This window comes from Porites lutea, chromosome 14, assembly GCF_958299795.1.
Source record: "Porites lutea chromosome 14, jaPorLute2.1, whole genome shotgun sequence".
NCBI classification, from domain to species: Eukaryota; Metazoa; Cnidaria; class Anthozoa; order Scleractinia; family Poritidae; genus Porites; species Porites lutea.
Window position 1 is genome coordinate 3,667,740 of NC_133214.1, and position 18,250 is coordinate 3,685,989.

General features: G+C 39.4%; 3 protein-coding genes across 3 annotated transcripts in view; all 3 read right to left on the reverse strand.

The window, feature by feature from the left end:
- LOC140925023 (MAGUK p55 subfamily member 4-like) overlaps positions 1-7,287 on the reverse strand; it is a 28,951-nt gene extending 21,664 nt beyond the window's left edge. Inside the window, exons 1-3 of the mRNA XM_073374983.1 lie at positions 7,114-7,287; positions 5,739-5,857; positions 4,278-4,361 (exon numbers count right to left, since the gene is read on the reverse strand). Coding sequence (XP_073231084.1) covers positions 4,278-4,361; positions 5,739-5,857; positions 7,114-7,159 — 249 coding nt within the window. The 5' untranslated portion in view covers positions 7,160-7,287. The remainder of the gene's footprint in view (positions 1-4,277; positions 4,362-5,738; positions 5,858-7,113) is intronic.
- A 1,076-nt stretch (positions 7,288-8,363) lies between these two features.
- LOC140924598 (ribosome biogenesis protein SLX9 homolog) lies at positions 8,364-14,067 on the reverse strand. The gene is made up of 5 exons (XM_073374619.1): positions 13,958-14,067; positions 11,598-11,733; positions 10,633-10,786; positions 10,350-10,412; positions 8,364-8,607 (listed from the first exon to the last, which is right to left on the reverse strand). Exons 1-5 carry the CDS (start codon positions 14,051-14,053, stop codon positions 8,484-8,486), a joined length of 573 nt encoding a protein of 190 aa, XP_073230720.1. The 5' UTR covers positions 14,054-14,067; the 3' UTR covers positions 8,364-8,483.
- A 1,885-nt stretch (positions 14,068-15,952) lies between these two features.
- Positions 15,953-18,239, reverse strand: LOC140925303 (tubulin-specific chaperone C-like). The gene is made up of 2 exons (XM_073375300.1): positions 17,785-18,239; positions 15,953-16,659 (listed from the first exon to the last, which is right to left on the reverse strand). Exons 1-2 carry the CDS (start codon positions 18,205-18,207, stop codon positions 16,087-16,089), a joined length of 996 nt encoding a protein of 331 aa, XP_073231401.1. The 5' UTR covers positions 18,208-18,239; the 3' UTR covers positions 15,953-16,086.
- Positions 18,240-18,250: the final 11 nt, after the last annotated feature.

Consider the following 18,250-nt stretch of genomic DNA (forward strand, 5'->3'; position numbering starts at 1 on the left):
GGGTTAACCCCTTTGCAAAAATGCAATTTTTTGACTATGTGAAAAATGAAAATTTTTTTAAGTATGTGAAAAGGACATTTTTACAGTCTAAAAACCCTTGTTCACCTTCTACAAGGTAATCAAGCAATATATCTTAGGCTTTTGAAAAGAAAAACAAACCTTCAAGAAAATGCCAATTCTTGCTCAAAATCATGGGTAAACCCCCTATAAAAAATTGGAAATTTTTTCGATTATGTTAAAATGGCATTTTTGTAGTCTAAAATGCATTTTTTCCCTCTAGCACATAATAAAACAATATATCTTTACAGGTTACAAGGGGTTACGAGGGGTTACAGGGGGTTACGGGGGATTACAAGGGGTTACAGTGGGTTACAAGGGGTTACAGGGCGTTAAAAAGGGTTACAAGGGGTTACAGGGGGTTAGAGGGGAAACAGAAAGATTGAAATGGATTTGCCAAAAAAAAACTTAATCAAACCATCTATGTTGTCAATTTGAAAAGAAAACCATAGTTTGTGAAAAATGCTAATTTTTGATCAAAATCATAGGTTAACCCCTTTGCAAAAATGCAAAATTTTCGACCATGTGAAAAGAACATTTTTATAGTCTAAAACGAGATCTTTTCTATCTAACACATAATCAAACAATCTATTTTGGCGTTTTGAAAAGAAAAACATAGATTGACAGAAATGCCAATTTTTGACTAAAATCATGGGTTAACCCCTTTGCAAAAATGCAATTTTTTGACTATGTGAAAAATGAAAATTTTTTTAAGTATGTGAAAAGGACATTTTTACAGTCTAAAAACCCTTGTTCACCTTCTACAAGGTAATCAAGCAATATATCTTAGGCTTTTGAAAAGAAAAACAAACCTTCAAGAAAATGCCAATTCTTGCTCAAAATCATGGGTAAACCCCTTTAAAAAATTGGAAATGTTTTCAATTATGTTAAAATGGCATTTTTAGTCTCGCTTGCTTTAGCAAAGCGAGAATCTTAAAATGCAGTTCGGTTTTTTTTTTCGGTGGGACCTAGTTTGTAGGTCCCGCGTTCCTAGCGAAGACCGTGGAAACTGGGGATAAGAATCGTGACGACTTTCATTGTATGGAAATGAGTCTCGTGATGAGCATGTGGTTTATTTTGGGGGATGACTCGAATAACGCGCAATGTTTATCACGTTTAAGTGCTTTTCTTCCATGCAAGAAATCAGACTTTGTCTTTTGCGTTAAAACAGGTTACGTTTCATGCTTATGACATAGTAAGCCGATAAAATCGTAAGTGCAAAACAGACATAACAAAAAGTAAAACTGTAAACTCTCTCTGATCTTATGGTAATTTGGTTCTGATCTTCACGATCACGTGCGAAAAAGTAAATACAGCTAAACGTGACAGAAAGAATAGTTTTGTAAAGACTTGTTCCGGGTCATGGTAGCGCAGAATCTGGGGATGAAAATCGACACGATGCTCTCAATCTCAGTGAACGCTTCGAAAAACAACGCGCAATTGTCCGAATGTTGTTTTGAGACGAAAAATTTGGAAAGATTAATGGATTATACGGTGATGTCGCTTACAAATCCACACACCATTCGTGTTAGACCCATACTAAAAGATGTCGAGCGTTTTCGGAATGGTTCGTTCTACGAATTCTGTCGTTTGAAAGCCTTGATAACTTTGAAAGAAGTGAATACTCAGATGTTGAAACAAGGAAGAATGTTCATGAGCAGAACTTCGATGATGAGGTAAAAAACAACAAGCAAATCGTCGTTAATTTACCTCTCGTGTTCAACAGCCTGATTCTTTTCCTTTTTTCATGATGCTGGATACTTAATTGTAACGAACAACTTGATATTTCGTACATCATTAATATTATTGTACAGGTGATGATAAATGTCGAGGAAACAAATCTTGGGCCGATTTGGGAATCTTTGAAACTCAAATGAAATTCGATGAAATTGCCTGATTTGACTAACCTGATCTAGAATTCTTATGTATTTGCGAAATACTGTAGGAAAACGGCATAAACAAGAATTCAAATTCATTTTCGGCGACCGAAATTTACGGCTTCGAGACAGCACTTCCGTTTGCTGTCCACTTGCTGTCCACCGCAACAGATGATGACGGAAATGACGTACTAAGGTAAAAGTGTTCAAGATCAGAGCAATAAAAGAAGATGGTAAACCTACACGACTTTTACCTCATGCCAAAATGCTGCTCGTTCCAATAAAGTTTTTTTCGTCTGCTGGGTAGATTATGCTCTGGAAGGTTCTACATTTTCACTGAGTAAATGTTATTTTACCCGCATGTTTCACACTGAGAGATCATGACACACATATCGATTTACTGTGGCTATTAGCGGGGAAGAGCGTTGCGTGACGACATTAAAAACGGCTGTGTAGCAGACTATTTTGAAGCATGATGGCGAAGCTTTTTATTACGGCTGAATGAGGGTTCCAATTTTCTCCAAAGTATCTTCTGGATCTGAATAACTAAGCGATTTTCTTTAGTCCATGAATGTAATGTTTTTGTGCAATGCTGTATCACGTTAAGCCCAACTCATTAGTTTTGTTTGGAAAATCTTAAATTATTACGGGTAGTGATTTACACGTCGTGTGTACTGTTGCAATAAAACGTAATACTGAGTAGAGCGGAGGTACAAGGCAACTGTAATATCATCACGACTGAGCCATTCTTCGGTGGTTCCAACAATGTGATCACTTGCGTCTTTGGCTGTTCGTTTTGCGACTGGGAAGTGGGAAGCCTTTACACAAGCGAAACCTGCTTAAAGAGATCGAAGACTGTTGGCATGTACACAACAAATCTTCAGTCTTGAAAGATCTTCACTTCACTTAAAACTCTGTTGCCTTCGCATAGATCTCTAAGATCTTTAAAACTCCCTCCGCAGCTGATGTTTTGATTCTCGAATTAGCAGCGGTCTGTTGCTTTTGCGTTTCCGGTCTCATTCACTTCCGTCACCGAGAGATGCGGTTCACAACGAACCAAGTCACGTGGTACAAGTATCCTCCCTTATCCTTTTTTTTACTCGCCACTTTGCGCTTCGGTCGCCCTTCTGGCGACGGTCTTCCGTCACCCTTCGGACGACCTGCTGTGCACCAACGAGAATATAGCTTGCGGTTATTGATTTTCAAAATGGCGAACAACAAAGTCGATCTGGATCAGGTAAAAAGCAAAGAAATCCTTTACAGTAGATTCATTAAGATCCCATTGGGCTAATTAATCGTGCTAAGCGACAGGTATAAACATTTTTCGAGGTGAGACTTTAAATAATTAATTTATTTATTCACACGCAACTCCTCTGGACCCTGTGCAGTAGATTGAAATCATAATTCAACTTTTTCACTTGCTGTCGGTGACTCTGAGGAATTATGACGAACCCCTGGGGAGGACGACTCTGCATATGAAAGGCAAGGGGATGCTCGTCGGAAATTTTGAATTAAACCCCTACAAGAGATCGATCCGGGCGTAGCCCAAGCTTTTTTGACCCCTGAGAGACTATGTTACTGAAAACTCAGACAATACACTTATTTTTATATTTTTTCACATGCAACCCTAAAGAAGACCTTCACGGCTAAATATAATACCGTTTTGCCCAGAACACCGTAAGTGAGACCAAAATCCGAAATTTACACCCCGGCCTAAGCAAGACGACGAGCATCCCAAGCCCTTTTATATGCGGAGCGCCCCCCCCCCCCCGAGTGACGAACGCTCGCGCTCTATTCGCCTCCTCACTTCTTATCTTATCTACAAACAAGCGAGACTCAACGCTACTTAGAGCGTTCTTGTTGTAGTCTAAAATGCATTTTTTCCCTCTAGCACATGATAAAACAATATATCTTTACAGGGGGTTACAAGGGGTTACCAGGGGTTACAGGGGGTTACAAGGGGTTACAGGGGGTTACAGGGGGTTACAGGGGGTTACAAAGGGTTACAAGGGGTTACAGGGGGTTACAGGGGGTTACAGGGGAAAGAGAAAGATTAAAATGGATTTGCCAAAAAAAAAAAAAAGTCCAAATTTTGGCTTTTGCGCATGCTTGAAAAAGATGACGATCTATTTAATTATTATGCCCGAGTTGTTGGAAAATATGCTGTTTTTGTTGTAACACTTTGCTTAGCTATTGGTAGAGAAACTGGGCGAAATTCAACGCAATGAAGAGGAATTGGTGAAAAATGCGTTGTTTTGGTTTCCTGGTTCCGAATCGGTGGTCGTCACCAAAGTGTGAAACTGAAAAGATAACATTGAAACGCGTGGGAGCAAAAGTACTGACCTGTCTTGTAAGTTCTATTGCTGTTCCTCTTTCTGCATCTTGTGATATGCCACCATCAAGTGAATATGCCATAGCGGTACGAACCTGTTGATTTTACAGATATATATATATATAATGGTAATAGGACTGAGTGGAGTTTAATTTGGTCTGTAATCAAACGAGTGATTAACAAAATTGGACGACCGCGTAGTGGGAGTTCGATTTGTTTAATCAGGAGAATGATTACGGACAAAATTGGGTGACACGAAGCTCTATTACCAATGAATGATAACTATAACAACATGTGTTATGTTTTAGCCTTTTTTGAAAATTCAAACTCCAGAAATGCCAAGAGTTTTCTTGCTAGGAGTGAATAAAAGAGGCCATTTAAGTGCGTTCGAGCGATGGCGCGTACTGTCCAATTACATAGGCATGATGTGTACTGTCCTATCACACTGTCCAATTAGTGCCGAAATCAGCACAGTTGATAGCCAATCAGATTTGGGAATTTTGTTATAGTTATGATTAATGTATAAAACATACCGTAAATGAACTAATAAACCCCTTGGGTGTCTATTTAATTTTGGGGGTCTAAGCGGAGGCGTTTTTAGGAGTCGTTTATTCTCATGACTGTTACAAGCTGAACAAAACTAATATGTTTGCGGCGAAAATATCAAGAGAGTTGAAAAACAGCGGAATATATTTACGCCATCAATAGATACGTCTAGGCCGTCTAGAGATCCATATCGTCTTTTCAAATCCTAATATCAATGTCAGAATCTTGGCTCAGGGTTATTGTGATGCCATCAATGGTCCATCCATACTTCGAACTTGACATTGAACAAGAAGAAATACGCAAAGCCCCGTTAATCAAGCAAGAAACTGAAGTAATCGAATTATTTTGTTCCTTTTTGCTTATTCGGATGTTATTCCAAGGTTTTTGGAGTAATTTTCATAGGGGGCGTCTATTAGACAGGGGACGTTCATTCGAGGGGGGCGCCTAATACAATTTTAACAGCGTAGAGGGAGGTGGGGGCGTTTATTAGATTAAAGGCGTCTATTTGGAAGTTGCTGTCTATAGGGTCATTTACGGTATACAGACAAAGAAAATGACGTAAAACGCGCAACGGAGTACTTGCACCTCAGGGGGCCTATAATGGAGTGTTACGCTTGTTGCCTACCTGGAATGTCCCACCAAGGCGCGCTTTCAATGGAATTGGCAAGTTTTAATTTTTAGAGGACAAATGGAAGACATTTTCGTCTTTTTCGTCTTATTTTGAAATACTAGCTCAAATACACTGTTTATAATTACTTAGTTGACTTGGGCTCAGTCTGTGCCATCACACACAGTCCTCCTTCGCCGAAAATTTATCATTTTTTCAGTTTTATTTCGAGTAGAATTATTTTATCAGACTCCAGACCATTTCGCTTAGGTGAATGTTAATAAAAGAATAAAACGGGGAATAAGTAAGAAGCAGTTACCTTGAATAGTTTTCTGAAGTCTTTACTTTGGAAATAATTGGACAGAAAAAGAACGTCATCTTCTTGGCTATCAAGCTTGAGACGAATCTGTTCCATACAATTTATGACCCTATGGAAAGCTTAAGCGAAAAAACGAACAAATAAACAAACAAAAAGCTTGAAAATTACTACATCTGCAACTGTAAAACATATGGTCGGAAGCTAGAATGATGCGTCAGAGTTCGTTAGTCGTCACAAAAGAGAGAGCAACAAGTTTGCAAATCGTTTCATTAAAATATAAAGTTCGCACGTTTCAGTAAGGTGTATGAATCTTCTAGCAGTGGCCAGATGGCTTAGTTGCCTTTAAGCCATTAAGCCCGGGCTTCACAAGAATCTGGGTCACAATCGCGAGATAAAAGGACGTGAAAACTGCAATGCAATGTCTGTTGCCGCGAATGACACATACTTCACTGGGTCTTCACTGGGATAATCCGTCGGTGAACGCCATCTTGGTTTTCAAGTATATTCGTTGTAGGGATCCCCTTTGTTAACTCCAATCAGTTAGTCTCAAAACTCGTACTTTTGGACGGTCTCAAGCTGTCTCAGCTCTTTAGCAAACCGTTATCTCCTCGTTTGTTTTAGTTTTAGTTTTTTGTTGAACTGGCCACCACTTTGAAATATCAATTAAGTAGCCTAGAGGCTCCTACAAGAAAGTTGATTTCACGCCCTGGTTAACTGCTTTTTTTTTTACATTGATCGATGTTAAAATGCAACTTCGAAAAAACCAATTCATCTTAATGAATCTTCACTTTACTGTACAAACGAACGGTTGTGCTGTAAAATACTGTTTTTAGTCATTGTTTATTTTGTTTGCTTTTATGTCCTCCCCCCCCCCCACTTTCCAAAGACTCCTATACGACACGACTTAAAAGTGTATTTGTAGTGAACCGAGGGATTATTCTATGAGATTCCACCTTGTATTCCGCTACACTAACAGTCAACTTCGATTTTTGTGTTCTTGACTAAATAAGGCATTGAACGGAATTTTTATTCACAGGAATTGGGTGGAACAGGTACCGCTGTGCTCAACAGCACAGAAGTAATAAGTTTATTCATTGGCAATCTTCAACTGGCTTCCATACATACGTGATATAAATCCCGTTTAACAAGTAACATTTTAATTTGTGCATGAAGCTACTAGGGAGAATTAAATTCTCATGAAGCCAAATCATGGGCATTACGTTTATTCTGTATCGTTTTCTTTGTTAATATTTTCAAAGTTCAGTCACCCAAGCTTTAACTTTTGTCTGGTACATTTTGTCGCTTCTGTGCATAAAGAGATTAATCGGCGAAACTTGTTGCATTCCTTGCTACATTAACAAGATTTAAGACTTACTTGGGTCTGCTGGGGTTGTTTCCATGCTATTGGTTAACTCAGCCATGGAGTAGAATTCCTGAACTTATCCTTCAAACGAATAAAACCGATTATTCGTGATAGAAATGAAGCAAAAGCTGAGCAAGATGAAATTCGCAACAGCTAAATATTTCCTTGCGGAGTAGTTCATTAAAGTAAACTAACGACATAATTTATTCTAATTCCATCCGTGCTTAGCTTGTTATGTAAACAGCGAAAATAAACAAGTTTCAGAGTCTGTTAGAAGAAGGATAAATGGCTTTTATTAGGAGAAACACTTCAGTGAAATCAAGGTTACAAGGATTTCTACAAGAGTCGACTGCCTGATAACCAATTTGTGAGGGAACACCTTTGCACGGTTGTCACACAAACAGTAAACAAGCAGCACTTCAAGGAAGTCTTACATAACAGTTGTTAGTTCCTGTTAACAGTTACTATTTTTTTAAGCAAAGTTTTGCACGGGTTCCACGAAAACATTTTTCAAACATGGCAAACAAAAAAAGGGTCCCCAAGAAAGGGGGTGCCTTATCGTTTCCAGGGTAACGAAGCAATTGGGACCGAGACGATCTCTTCCGCAGGGGCCCTTTGGGGCCGAGACGATGTCTTCTGCAGAGCCCCTTGTCCCTGTTGCTACAGCGCATTCGTTCTGTACACCATGAAAAGGTCCCCCAATTGTCCGCATGATTGGAGACCGAAACAAATGTTATGAACAAATACTCCTCGCGCTTTTCGTTCTCATCGATTATTTAAAATGTCTATCTGTTCATTTTTATTTCGTCAATGTTAACAATCCAAACTGCATTAACCTATGTCCAAAGGAGCGACCTGTCTTTTCTTCAAGGATTAAGACTACATTTCTGCCATTGGGGAACTTTAGCAACGTCGCTTAAAAAGCGAATTCACGTTCTTTTAGTCTTCATCGCGATCATTCCAAATCACTTACTTGGTCAATTGTAGGCGAGCTCTCCCGGAGTTGAATTCCTACGAATGATATCCAAGCTCAGAAAGAGAAAGAAAATTTCGCCACCGCTTGTTCACGCCCTCCATAAAACTTCAAATTAGCAAGTGTCACGTGGTGGTCGTGCTGGAACAGCAAGGAAATGTACCAAAAATCATGCTGCACGTGCAAAGCTGTTTTTGTGTAATTAGAACTATTGCTTTTTTTGCCGTAGACGTGGTTGTTGCTGAAGCTCTCTATTTACGCAAACCATCATTCACTCCACTAAATATTTGCACCTGCCCCCCTCCCCTCGAAATAATGACTGTTTTCTCCACGTTTAAAACAGAGACATGGACTGATAGTTAAATGATACATTAAAACTCCTCGTTCTGTTGGTCTATTTTTCTTTATGTCATGTCTGACTTTCATGCTCTCTTTGCACAGCATTTTTAATGTGCTCAGAAATAGCTGCAAGAGGATTGGCTTTGTAAGCGGGATGCTGTAGAACTTGCTGAAAATGTGCAATTTCACTTGCCCTGAAAACAAACACACGCAAAAAACGTGTTACGCGTACATTTCTGAATACCTTACTTTACATTATTATTCATTCAAAATATTTCCATGATTCTGATTGGCTAAAGCACATGCACAATTCACCATAGCCAGCTACTGATGACCAAATTAGGAATAATTTTGCGATTTATCAACTGATGACGTCAAAAGTGCAGCTTCCTTGCAGGTTAATGCACCGTTAACCGAGAAACCTGGGGATGAGGTTGAGTTGTTTCAGGTGTGAAAACAAAAATGGCAGACATTTCACTCGTTTCAAGAGTAAGAACTAGGCAAAATAAAAGCGAAAAACATGGCAAGAACAGCAAGAAGACAACTCTAAGGGCGACATCTGCTATCTGGGAGAATATTTGCCGAGCTGAACAACCCTAAACGTGCACTATCAGAGATGAACTTAACATTGATGGAGGTAAGCATGTTTTAGCTATGTTTTTAAACTGGGAATTACTTTGAATGAATAATAAAACAATTATTGAATTGTAGTTCCAGAAAATATCCATACTACCTCCATAGAAGGGATTGGAAATTCCTGGGGGGTGGGGGGTTCTCAAATGCCCAAAAACTTTAGTAAATGCATGAAGCTTGACTGGAATTTCCAGAGATGTGGGGGTCAAAGGAAAAATCCCTTCCATGAGGGAGGTATGGATAATTTTTGGAACCACACATTCCGCTTTTGTATCATATGTAGAATTATCCTCGATCTCCATAATTCTTCATAAGATACTCAGCCTCATTCATTAATTGTTAAATCAGATATGGCTTTGTAAATGAGGTCTAAAGGTGTCTAAGGTTTGATGTAACTAAGGCCCAGTTCAAATGTCCAACCATTCATGTACCGAACTTTAAAATACTTATTTGGGTCGACCCAAATGATACAAATTTGAAGGCTGATTCAAACATCGAGCCTTATTAGTCGGACTCAATTCATTTTCACAATGTTCCAATAGTACAATGCGCTACAATGCTTAACCAGTCAAAATAAATTATAGTTATTGATGCATTAGATTCGCCACATGAAAAGTTCGATGTTTGAAACAAAGTCACTCCACAGTTGAAATTCCCACCTGGGACACTGGAACTCAATTTATGGTACACCCAAATTGGCTCATTGCTGGTGTACGACGACCTGACTGACGTCATAGGGAAATAGTTTGAATGAGGGTACACAGCAGGAACACAGGGTCAGTAGGATCAGCAGGAAAAGAGGATCAGTAGGGTCACAGGAACAGTAGGATCAGTGGGAACACAGGATCAGTAGGATCAGCAGGAAAAGAGGATCCGTAGGAACACAGCGACAGAAGGAACAGTTGGAACAGAGGATCGGTAGGATCTTAGTAGGATCAGTAGGAACAGTAGGATGAGTAGGAATGGAGAATCAGTAGGAAATACTTACAATTTAGTTGTTGTTGTTGTCGTTGAGTTAAAATAGTGTGCAATATTGCGCATGTAACAATATTCTCAGGCTTGGTTTACCTAACAATCACGTATGAAAAGTTTGATGTTTGAAGTGGGCCTAATGCAATGTTTTGATAAAGAAGCTAAAAAAGAGCAAGTCTCATAGATGCCAAAGGTCTTGTGGGTGGTTTAGGAAAGTACCGGTTCTGTCTCTGCAGTCACTGGCACAGATAGTCGTGATGTTGGCATCAACATATCTACCAAAGCTAATCAACCCTCCCTCTGACTAACTAATAAGGGATTACACACTCACTGTAGAGCCTGCCGAGCTTTGTTCCTCATCTTATTCTTCTTTTTTGGTTTTTCATTTCCTCCACTGCAGAAAATAAATAATTTTAAGTTGATGGCCATGTATCAGTCACAAATTCAGAGGCATACCAACTTAGACATTTTTTAAATGCTGACTATCAAAGGTTAAGATAAAAGTTGGATGAGCCACATATGACCCAAATACATGTAAAATACATGACACATAGAAGTAAAATGTACACTCTGTAAAATACTATCAGCACTGAGTTCATCTTATTCAGTTCTACCTGTTGTCAGTGGATTTTGTGCTTTTGACAAGCTCAGGTATGTTTATGGTCGGCAAAGCTGACAGCAATGGCTCCATGTCACCAACGACAATGGTCTGGGCTCGCTGTTTTGCTTTCTTGCTGTCTTCTTCTACACGTCGGCCAGCATGCAACTCTGTGGTTCATGAACAGAAAAAGACTTTCTCAAACTCATTAATAATTCATTAAGAAAATACAAAGGAAATTAATGTTTAATGAGTGTTTGGAAATCGGATGAAACACTGCTTAGTATTTGTATCCTTAATTTCTCCTTCAAAAATGATTTTGTTTGAGAAGAAATATCAAACATTCGACACAGTGTTTCATCACCAGATGAAACACCTCGAAGTTCGTCAAAAATACTCCGCTGCGCGTCGTATTTTCAACTCTCTTCTCGGTGTTTCATCTGGTGATGAAACACTGCATCTCACGTTTGATATATTACGTCAAGAACTCAGCAAATATAGGTTTTTCCACAGGCTAAGGCCCAGTTCAGACACTGAACTTTTCATGAGCTGAACCTACATGTAATTTGAATTAAGGCCAACCCAATTTATTTAGACCAGCTGAATTGATTCAGATGCCGATCTTAATTCCAGCCAAAATAAATTCAGAAGGAGGAAAATGCTCATTTATGATAATTTACGCAGTAGGTTGGCTACATGAAAAGTTCAGTGTCTGAATCAAAGCTGTTCCAAAGACATTCCAAAGTAAAAATTCTTGGCCGAGCTAGTCGCAAAGCACAGCTGAGTGAAACAGGTGTTCCTAATTGATTCAGCCACCAAACTATTCATGGACTTAATTCAATGTATTAAGTTCGGTTCATGACAAGTTCCGTGTTTGAACCGGGCCTACGTAAAGAATCCCTAATAGGCTATACGAAACCTGTATGAGAAACTCAGTGAATTAAAAATAATAAATGAAATACAAAGTAAACTAAAGCTTACTTTTGAGGAACTGTTCATGGCGCTCTTTCCGTCTATCCTTTTTATTATGCTGCCCCTTCTGTGCTTGAGAAGTGTCTGCTTCATCAACATTTGCATCAAACAGTCCAGCAGTGGGAAAAATAGCAGGAAGACTAGACTATAAATAAATGACAGATCTAGCCTTCAATTTTCTAATCAAAAATTATCTAATGCATGGTTCAATATGACCTGTTACCATCGCCCCCCCCCCCCCCCACCCCCACAGCAACCCCTTGGACAAGTCCAACCGTTTGGGCCAGAGTATTTCTCTTTGATTTTGCAAAGTATGTGTTATTTCTTTTGCAGTTTGCATGAAACTGCGGAACTCAAGACTATGTATTTTCAACGGAAAATGCAGGAATTTGTTGGAATAACCATCAAAATTAAAGTCTGTATTTGAAGGAATGTTTCAAAAGTGCATAGGATGCAAACTCAAATCGATTTATTTTTTGTTAAAGAAAACAAAGGAGATGCTCTCAAAAATGCCCAGCGATCAGAGCTTCGACCATTTCTATGCTAACGTTTCCTGCAAGAGTGAAGGCCTGCTTGGTGGACCAACGCTTCCAAGAAAGCAAGGAGGTTGGATTGGTATCAATGCGGGGGTCCCTAACAGAGGATATACCCCCAAACTGCCAATGATCACTTTAGAAGGGTCTATTATGAGGCTATTCATCTTATCGTCAGTGCTATCTATCAGGAAAGCTTCAGATGCTACATCCAGATGGAGACCCTCTTGGTTAAAGCTGCTAATGGTGACGACTATGAGGCAGATTTTAAGTTTCTTGAAGCATCATTCAGTGAAGATGTTGATACAGGGGCGCTACCTGGGCATGCCACTAAGTATTTTGGAGGTTACGTTAAAGAGAAGATATCATGTTTTGATGAAATTCAGTTGGCTGTGTCAAAGTTTCCAGAACCAGAAAAGAAGCTACACTGTAATTCAGGAGCCCAAACTATCTGCATGCCTACTGTAAATCCTGGAACTAGTGCTGTTGGCAAGTGTGCATTCTCATCTGCACGGCGTCTGAAGACGTAGCTTCCATCCAGGATGGGTGACCTAGCAGTGGTGAACAGTCACAAGCGGAGAACAGACACTGTCTCTATAGCTGACATCACAAGACTTTCTTTCTCGCAATGAGAATCGCAAGAGAAGCTTCGGCACTGTCAACAACTTCAAAAAGTAGCAACCTTAGAAAGGTTTATTTAACATATTGGCTATATTGGATAGTATAACATGTGTGGACTTTGAGGTGGTACATACTGTAAGATGGCGTGCAAATGCAAGATAAATGGCGAAACACCGACTTGAATGTTTCTTTGCATTGGCCAGATTTTGTATCCCTACCACTTTAAAATGGTCTCCACAGTCCTTGCCAGGAGGGCATGGTAACAGGTCAAATTGAACCATGCATAAAGAGAAGATACTTTCAATAATTATTACCAGCAGTAGTTAGAAAGGGAAGAAGGAGCCGGGATAAGGTAGAAAAGCCTACTCTCCATATGATCTGTAAGGGTGTGTGACGGTCTGGAACGTGATCTTCGACCAATCCACAGCGCCACATCACAGGTATGTGGAAACATAGTTTTGGCCTTGGCATGTGTGGTAATGTACAGCACATGGTCTAGTTAATCAGAGGAGTTGAAACTGGTTCTACTTTTCCAACCATTGTGATGCTGCAGATCATGAAAATTTCTAATGGGGACCCTAAGATAACATTGTGTAGTATATTAAATGCACTTGTAATGACCAAAGGTTAGGGAGTGCAGGCGACAACGCTCGCGCTCGAAGGTCCAAACGCTTTTGCTCCATCGCTGTGCATTGCGCACATTTCATTTGACAGATGGTCCAAACACACGTTATCAGATTACGAGGGGCAGAAGGTCGAGACGAGCATGATCAAATTGCGTTCTATGCATTCCATCCATTCTTAGTGGAGGCGGAAAAGAATGCTGGCTACATACATGCGACGCATGCGTGATAAGAAGAGAAGAGCCCGTCGTTTCTTGGTCACGTGATAGGGAAACGAGGTCGGTTACAAATTAAGCCGAGTGGCTCTGGGGACGAGAATGCTTGTCGCCCGCAAAAAGCTAACGGAGACAGCATACGCGGGAATCGTGGGACCAGGCAATAGTTTGTGCGAAAATTTACCCCCTCAAGATAAACAACTTTAAGATAAATTTGATTACAGAACAAACAGTTGTTACAATTATATCTGACATTAAGTAAAAACAGTAAAAATTATCCACGTGGGCGTAAATGAGAAACGATTAAAAAAGTTGGAAGATTCACGAGTGATTATCGACACTGGCAACAGAACTTAGAGTGGACATGTTTGACATACCTCATTTGGTTTCATTACATCTTGTTTGTCCTTTTCGTTGTTGGGTTTCACGGCTGGAAGATGGAGTTTTTGGCGAGCTCTTCGTATCTTTCCCATGTTGTTTTCAAATCGCTTCGCTTTGTATTCTTTTGAGGTGCTTGGTAACCTGGCACTCCGAGAAGAATATTTCACCATGGGAGGGGACGAAAGGGCATTTTCTTCTCTCGTGGGGGAAGGAACTACTTTTTCTGCTTTCCTGAGCAAGTTTGTGTCATTGCTTTTCATGCCCTTACGAAAACATTCTTGGACTGAAATACTTATTTGCAGTCTATAGTACTTTTTGCAAGCAAAGCAAACTTTTCGAACAAATTACTTGCCTAAATGGGGTGGAGGGAGGGAAAGTTTTGCATTTAAATGACAGTTTACAGTCAAGGTAGGTTAAGCATACCCCCCACGATTCTATTAAGGAATTGATTATTTGAAAAATGAATCCGTTAGTAGTTCCTGTAACTTGTGTCAAATTCAAATCTGCCCTCCTTATTAATATGCATAATGAGCAGTGAATATTTTATGAGAATTTCACTGTAGTTGGTCAGATTGAAAAATCTTTGAATGGATAAAATTTCTTCAGACATTTACATCAAATTCAAGGAAACTTAGCCTGTAGAGCTTTCATGACTATCTTGCATGTGAATTCACTGCTCATTACGCATGCAACAGTACAGAGATGAATCTGAAAATTTATCTATAACTATCAACAGATTTGACTTTGGAATAATAAATTCATTAATGACATTTTGGGGGGGTACGCTTGACCTGGCTTGACTGCAAATACAATCCATGTCAATTGCTCTTTATAAGGCATACAATTTGGACACAATTTTAGCCATACATATACTAAGTATTTGTAATTTTATTAATACATTTATATGTATGTATTATTTACATACATATAAAGGTTTTATATGTAAAAGAAGGTTTTAGGTCAGATTAAGCTCGGTCGGTAAAGTGCGTTACTGCCAATACCAATACTCAGGGTCTTAAAATAACTGAGAAATGAAGGTACTTCCTTTCTCCTTCAAACGGCTAGACCTTTGCGTGGCTCGCATCACCACATAAAATGGTGGTCCCATCTCCATTAGGAGACGTAAAAATAGTGTCCCCAATTAGTACTTTCGTGCTAAATACATTGACAGTCAAATAAAGTGCATTTTTTTTAAAAAGTACTTATTGTCTGTTCTGTTAAGTTATTAATAAATAAGATGCTTTTTAAAAACACGAGTGCAATTGCTGAACAGTCATGAATAACGAACCTTTCTTTGAGAAAAGAACATTGGAATCCCTCCACAATGGTCACCATGGCAACAGAGTGTTGTGGTCACTTTATAAGCCCCGATATCTAACATACAAATTCTCCAGACTGATCTCCGATACATTCTCCAAAGAATTCGTCAAGAGAATTTGTATAAATCAAAGAATTTTCCCTTGAGTGATCATTTTGTCAATTCTCATAACCTTTTCTCTTGATTTATGTATTCTTATTCTTAGGAGAAAAATTGATGGGGAGTACCCTGCAAGCATGTAAATTGTAATTGTAAATGTACTTGTAAATTCCAGCTTGTTTTTCTGACCTGGCAACTTTTGCAATATATACAGCTATAGGGAACAAAAATGGTTCCTCATACAGGGGCTGTTTATTTGATACCGCAATGACAATTATGGGACATTCATTCTGGAATGTGTTTTGGTCCAGAGCAAAGTTCCTACTGTATTCACATGATAAAAATGAACGGCTCAGCCTGAGACATTCTCACTTATGTGGTTTTCACTCCAGATCAGATAGACATGTGCCACATGCCCCAGACTACAAGATTTGTGATTTTCCATCCGGAGCGAAGTTTTAGTTTACATGATACCAGAATGAGTATTTCATTTGGATTGAAAACCGGAATGAACTCATTCAGGAATGACTTGTACAGGAACAAAATGTTGTTTCTGCATCACATAAACAAATACATAGAGATGGAATGATCTTGTTTCAGAATGAAAGTCATTCTGGTATCGAGTGAATAGCCCCTTACTGGCAACAGTACATGTTTAAAAGTGTTTCTCACTATAAAAGACAGTATAGATATCTCTTCAAAGCAAGCTTATAAAATCCATTTATCTTTACGTTGATCCTCTGGAATAACAAACCAGTTTGGGGAAGGTTCATCAGTCTTCAGCCAATTAAAATCATTCACAAGTGACCAGTTATTTTCCAAAGGACTGAGACCAGCAATTTGAAAATCACTTTCCAAAGCTTCATACTTCCAGTTAAACGGGGCAAATCCTACATTAGAGCAATCCTCTACAATAGCTCTACTTGTTACGTGGAGATAAAAGTTGCTGTCTGTAGTGCTATGAACACGCAACTGATGACATGGAAAGACAAAATTACATGTGGAGCAGTCTTCAATGAATACAGCTCCAGATACTGGACCACAAAGAACGGTGCAGTCTGTTAGTTTGTTCATAAGCAAGGCCGACGGGGCACCATAAACTATAATGTTGCAATTATGGAGACCTCTTAGAGTGACATCTTGACTTTTAACCTGTTCTGGCATCATGGTGAGAGTTTGAGCTGTGAGTCCTTTGAAACCAAGGCTTGCCTCTAAGAATTGTTTTTCTGTTGTAGAGAGGGCATCTGTCTTGCTTTTGCTTTCTTGATGGGTGATACCCTCCTTTAGGACAGAAAAAAAAAATTGAGAAAGTGGAAATAACAAGGTACAACATTTGGATCATGTATCAGTAGCTGGGTAAACCTCTGTCTATAAAATCTCTTACCAAGCCACTATGGAAGAACCTCTGAATGTAAGAAACCCTGGATGTAAGAGCGTTCGGATGCAAGAACTCCCAGAGGTAAGAACCCTTGGACGTAACAACCTCTGAACCTAAGAACACTTGGATGTTAGAACCCCTGGATGTAAGAACCCCTGGAAATGCATTAGAACCTGTGAACATAAGAATCCCTGAATTTAAGAACCCCAGGATGTAAGAACCCAAGGATATTTGAACCCCTGAATGACAATAACAATGTTATGTATGTTAGAACCCCTGTACGTAATAACCCCTGGACATAATAATAATTGGACAAAAGATCCCCTGGACATAAGAATGCCTGAATGTAAAAACCCCTGGATGTAAGAACCCAAGGATATCTGAAGCCCTGAATGACAATGACAATGTTATGTACGTTAGAACCCCTGGAAATAGATTAGAACCCCTGAATGAAATAACCCCTGGACATAACAACCCCTGGACATAAGAATCCTTGGACATAAGAATCCCTGAACATAAGATCCCCTGGATGTACGAAACCAAGGATGTAAGAGTCCCTGGATATCTGGACCCCTGATCATGAATGACAATGACAATGTTATGATGAAATTTTAGCATCACAAAGAGGAGGGACACATAAAAAACTGGCATCAGTTTTTTAATTGTAAATCTCTGAAGAATACAAATGCATCTCTAAAAACATCCATAAAATCTACATGTATGTTCTTTACTTCATCAGCGGAGAATTCCTTTTAAAAATATAGTAGTGAAACCCACAGGCCTCCACAGATTTTCATACCAGCCTGGAAGAATTTTACCGCCCTTAAAACTTACCGCTAAATACAAGTATAAATTAATCCACCTGTTATCAACCCAGGGGGTGGAGCCGGGGGTATGCATAATTATTCATTGATGGCCTTTTTTTACTATATCCTTGAGACATATTGACTAATAGTCCTGTTCTGTTGATTGTGAGAAACACAGAACAAGATTATCCACGTAAGGCAGAATGCTTACTATTCCCCCACCTCTTTTGTTGGTGCCACCTCCTTTTTTCTGGCCTTGAAAGTAAACTTCTTCTTTGGCATGTACTCCTCTCGCTTTTCGTTAATTTCTTGCTGCAAGGCTTTAAGTATATCTTGTGAGACTTTTATCTGGCGAGAGGGTAAGAACATCGCGGAATCTGATACAAATTTTTGAAGTTTCTGACACTTGTCGGTCAGAGATTCAAAAAACTCTGTGGCTTGCATTTTGTTACCGGGTTCTATCAAGCTAGCCCTTTTGCTTAGGAGATCCTCTATTGCCCCCTTTTCCTTAGCGAAGGTGGTTTCGAAATAATCTGTTGTTTCTGTTGGTTGCTCATTGCTCTCTTTATCAGCTTTCCGCTTTTCTATAGCCGCAAGCCTTTCTTCATTACGACGTTCAAGTCGCTCCCTCACACTGTCCGCCATATTTTTTCCAAACGAAGGCCTGGATACTTTGGTCAAAGGCCAG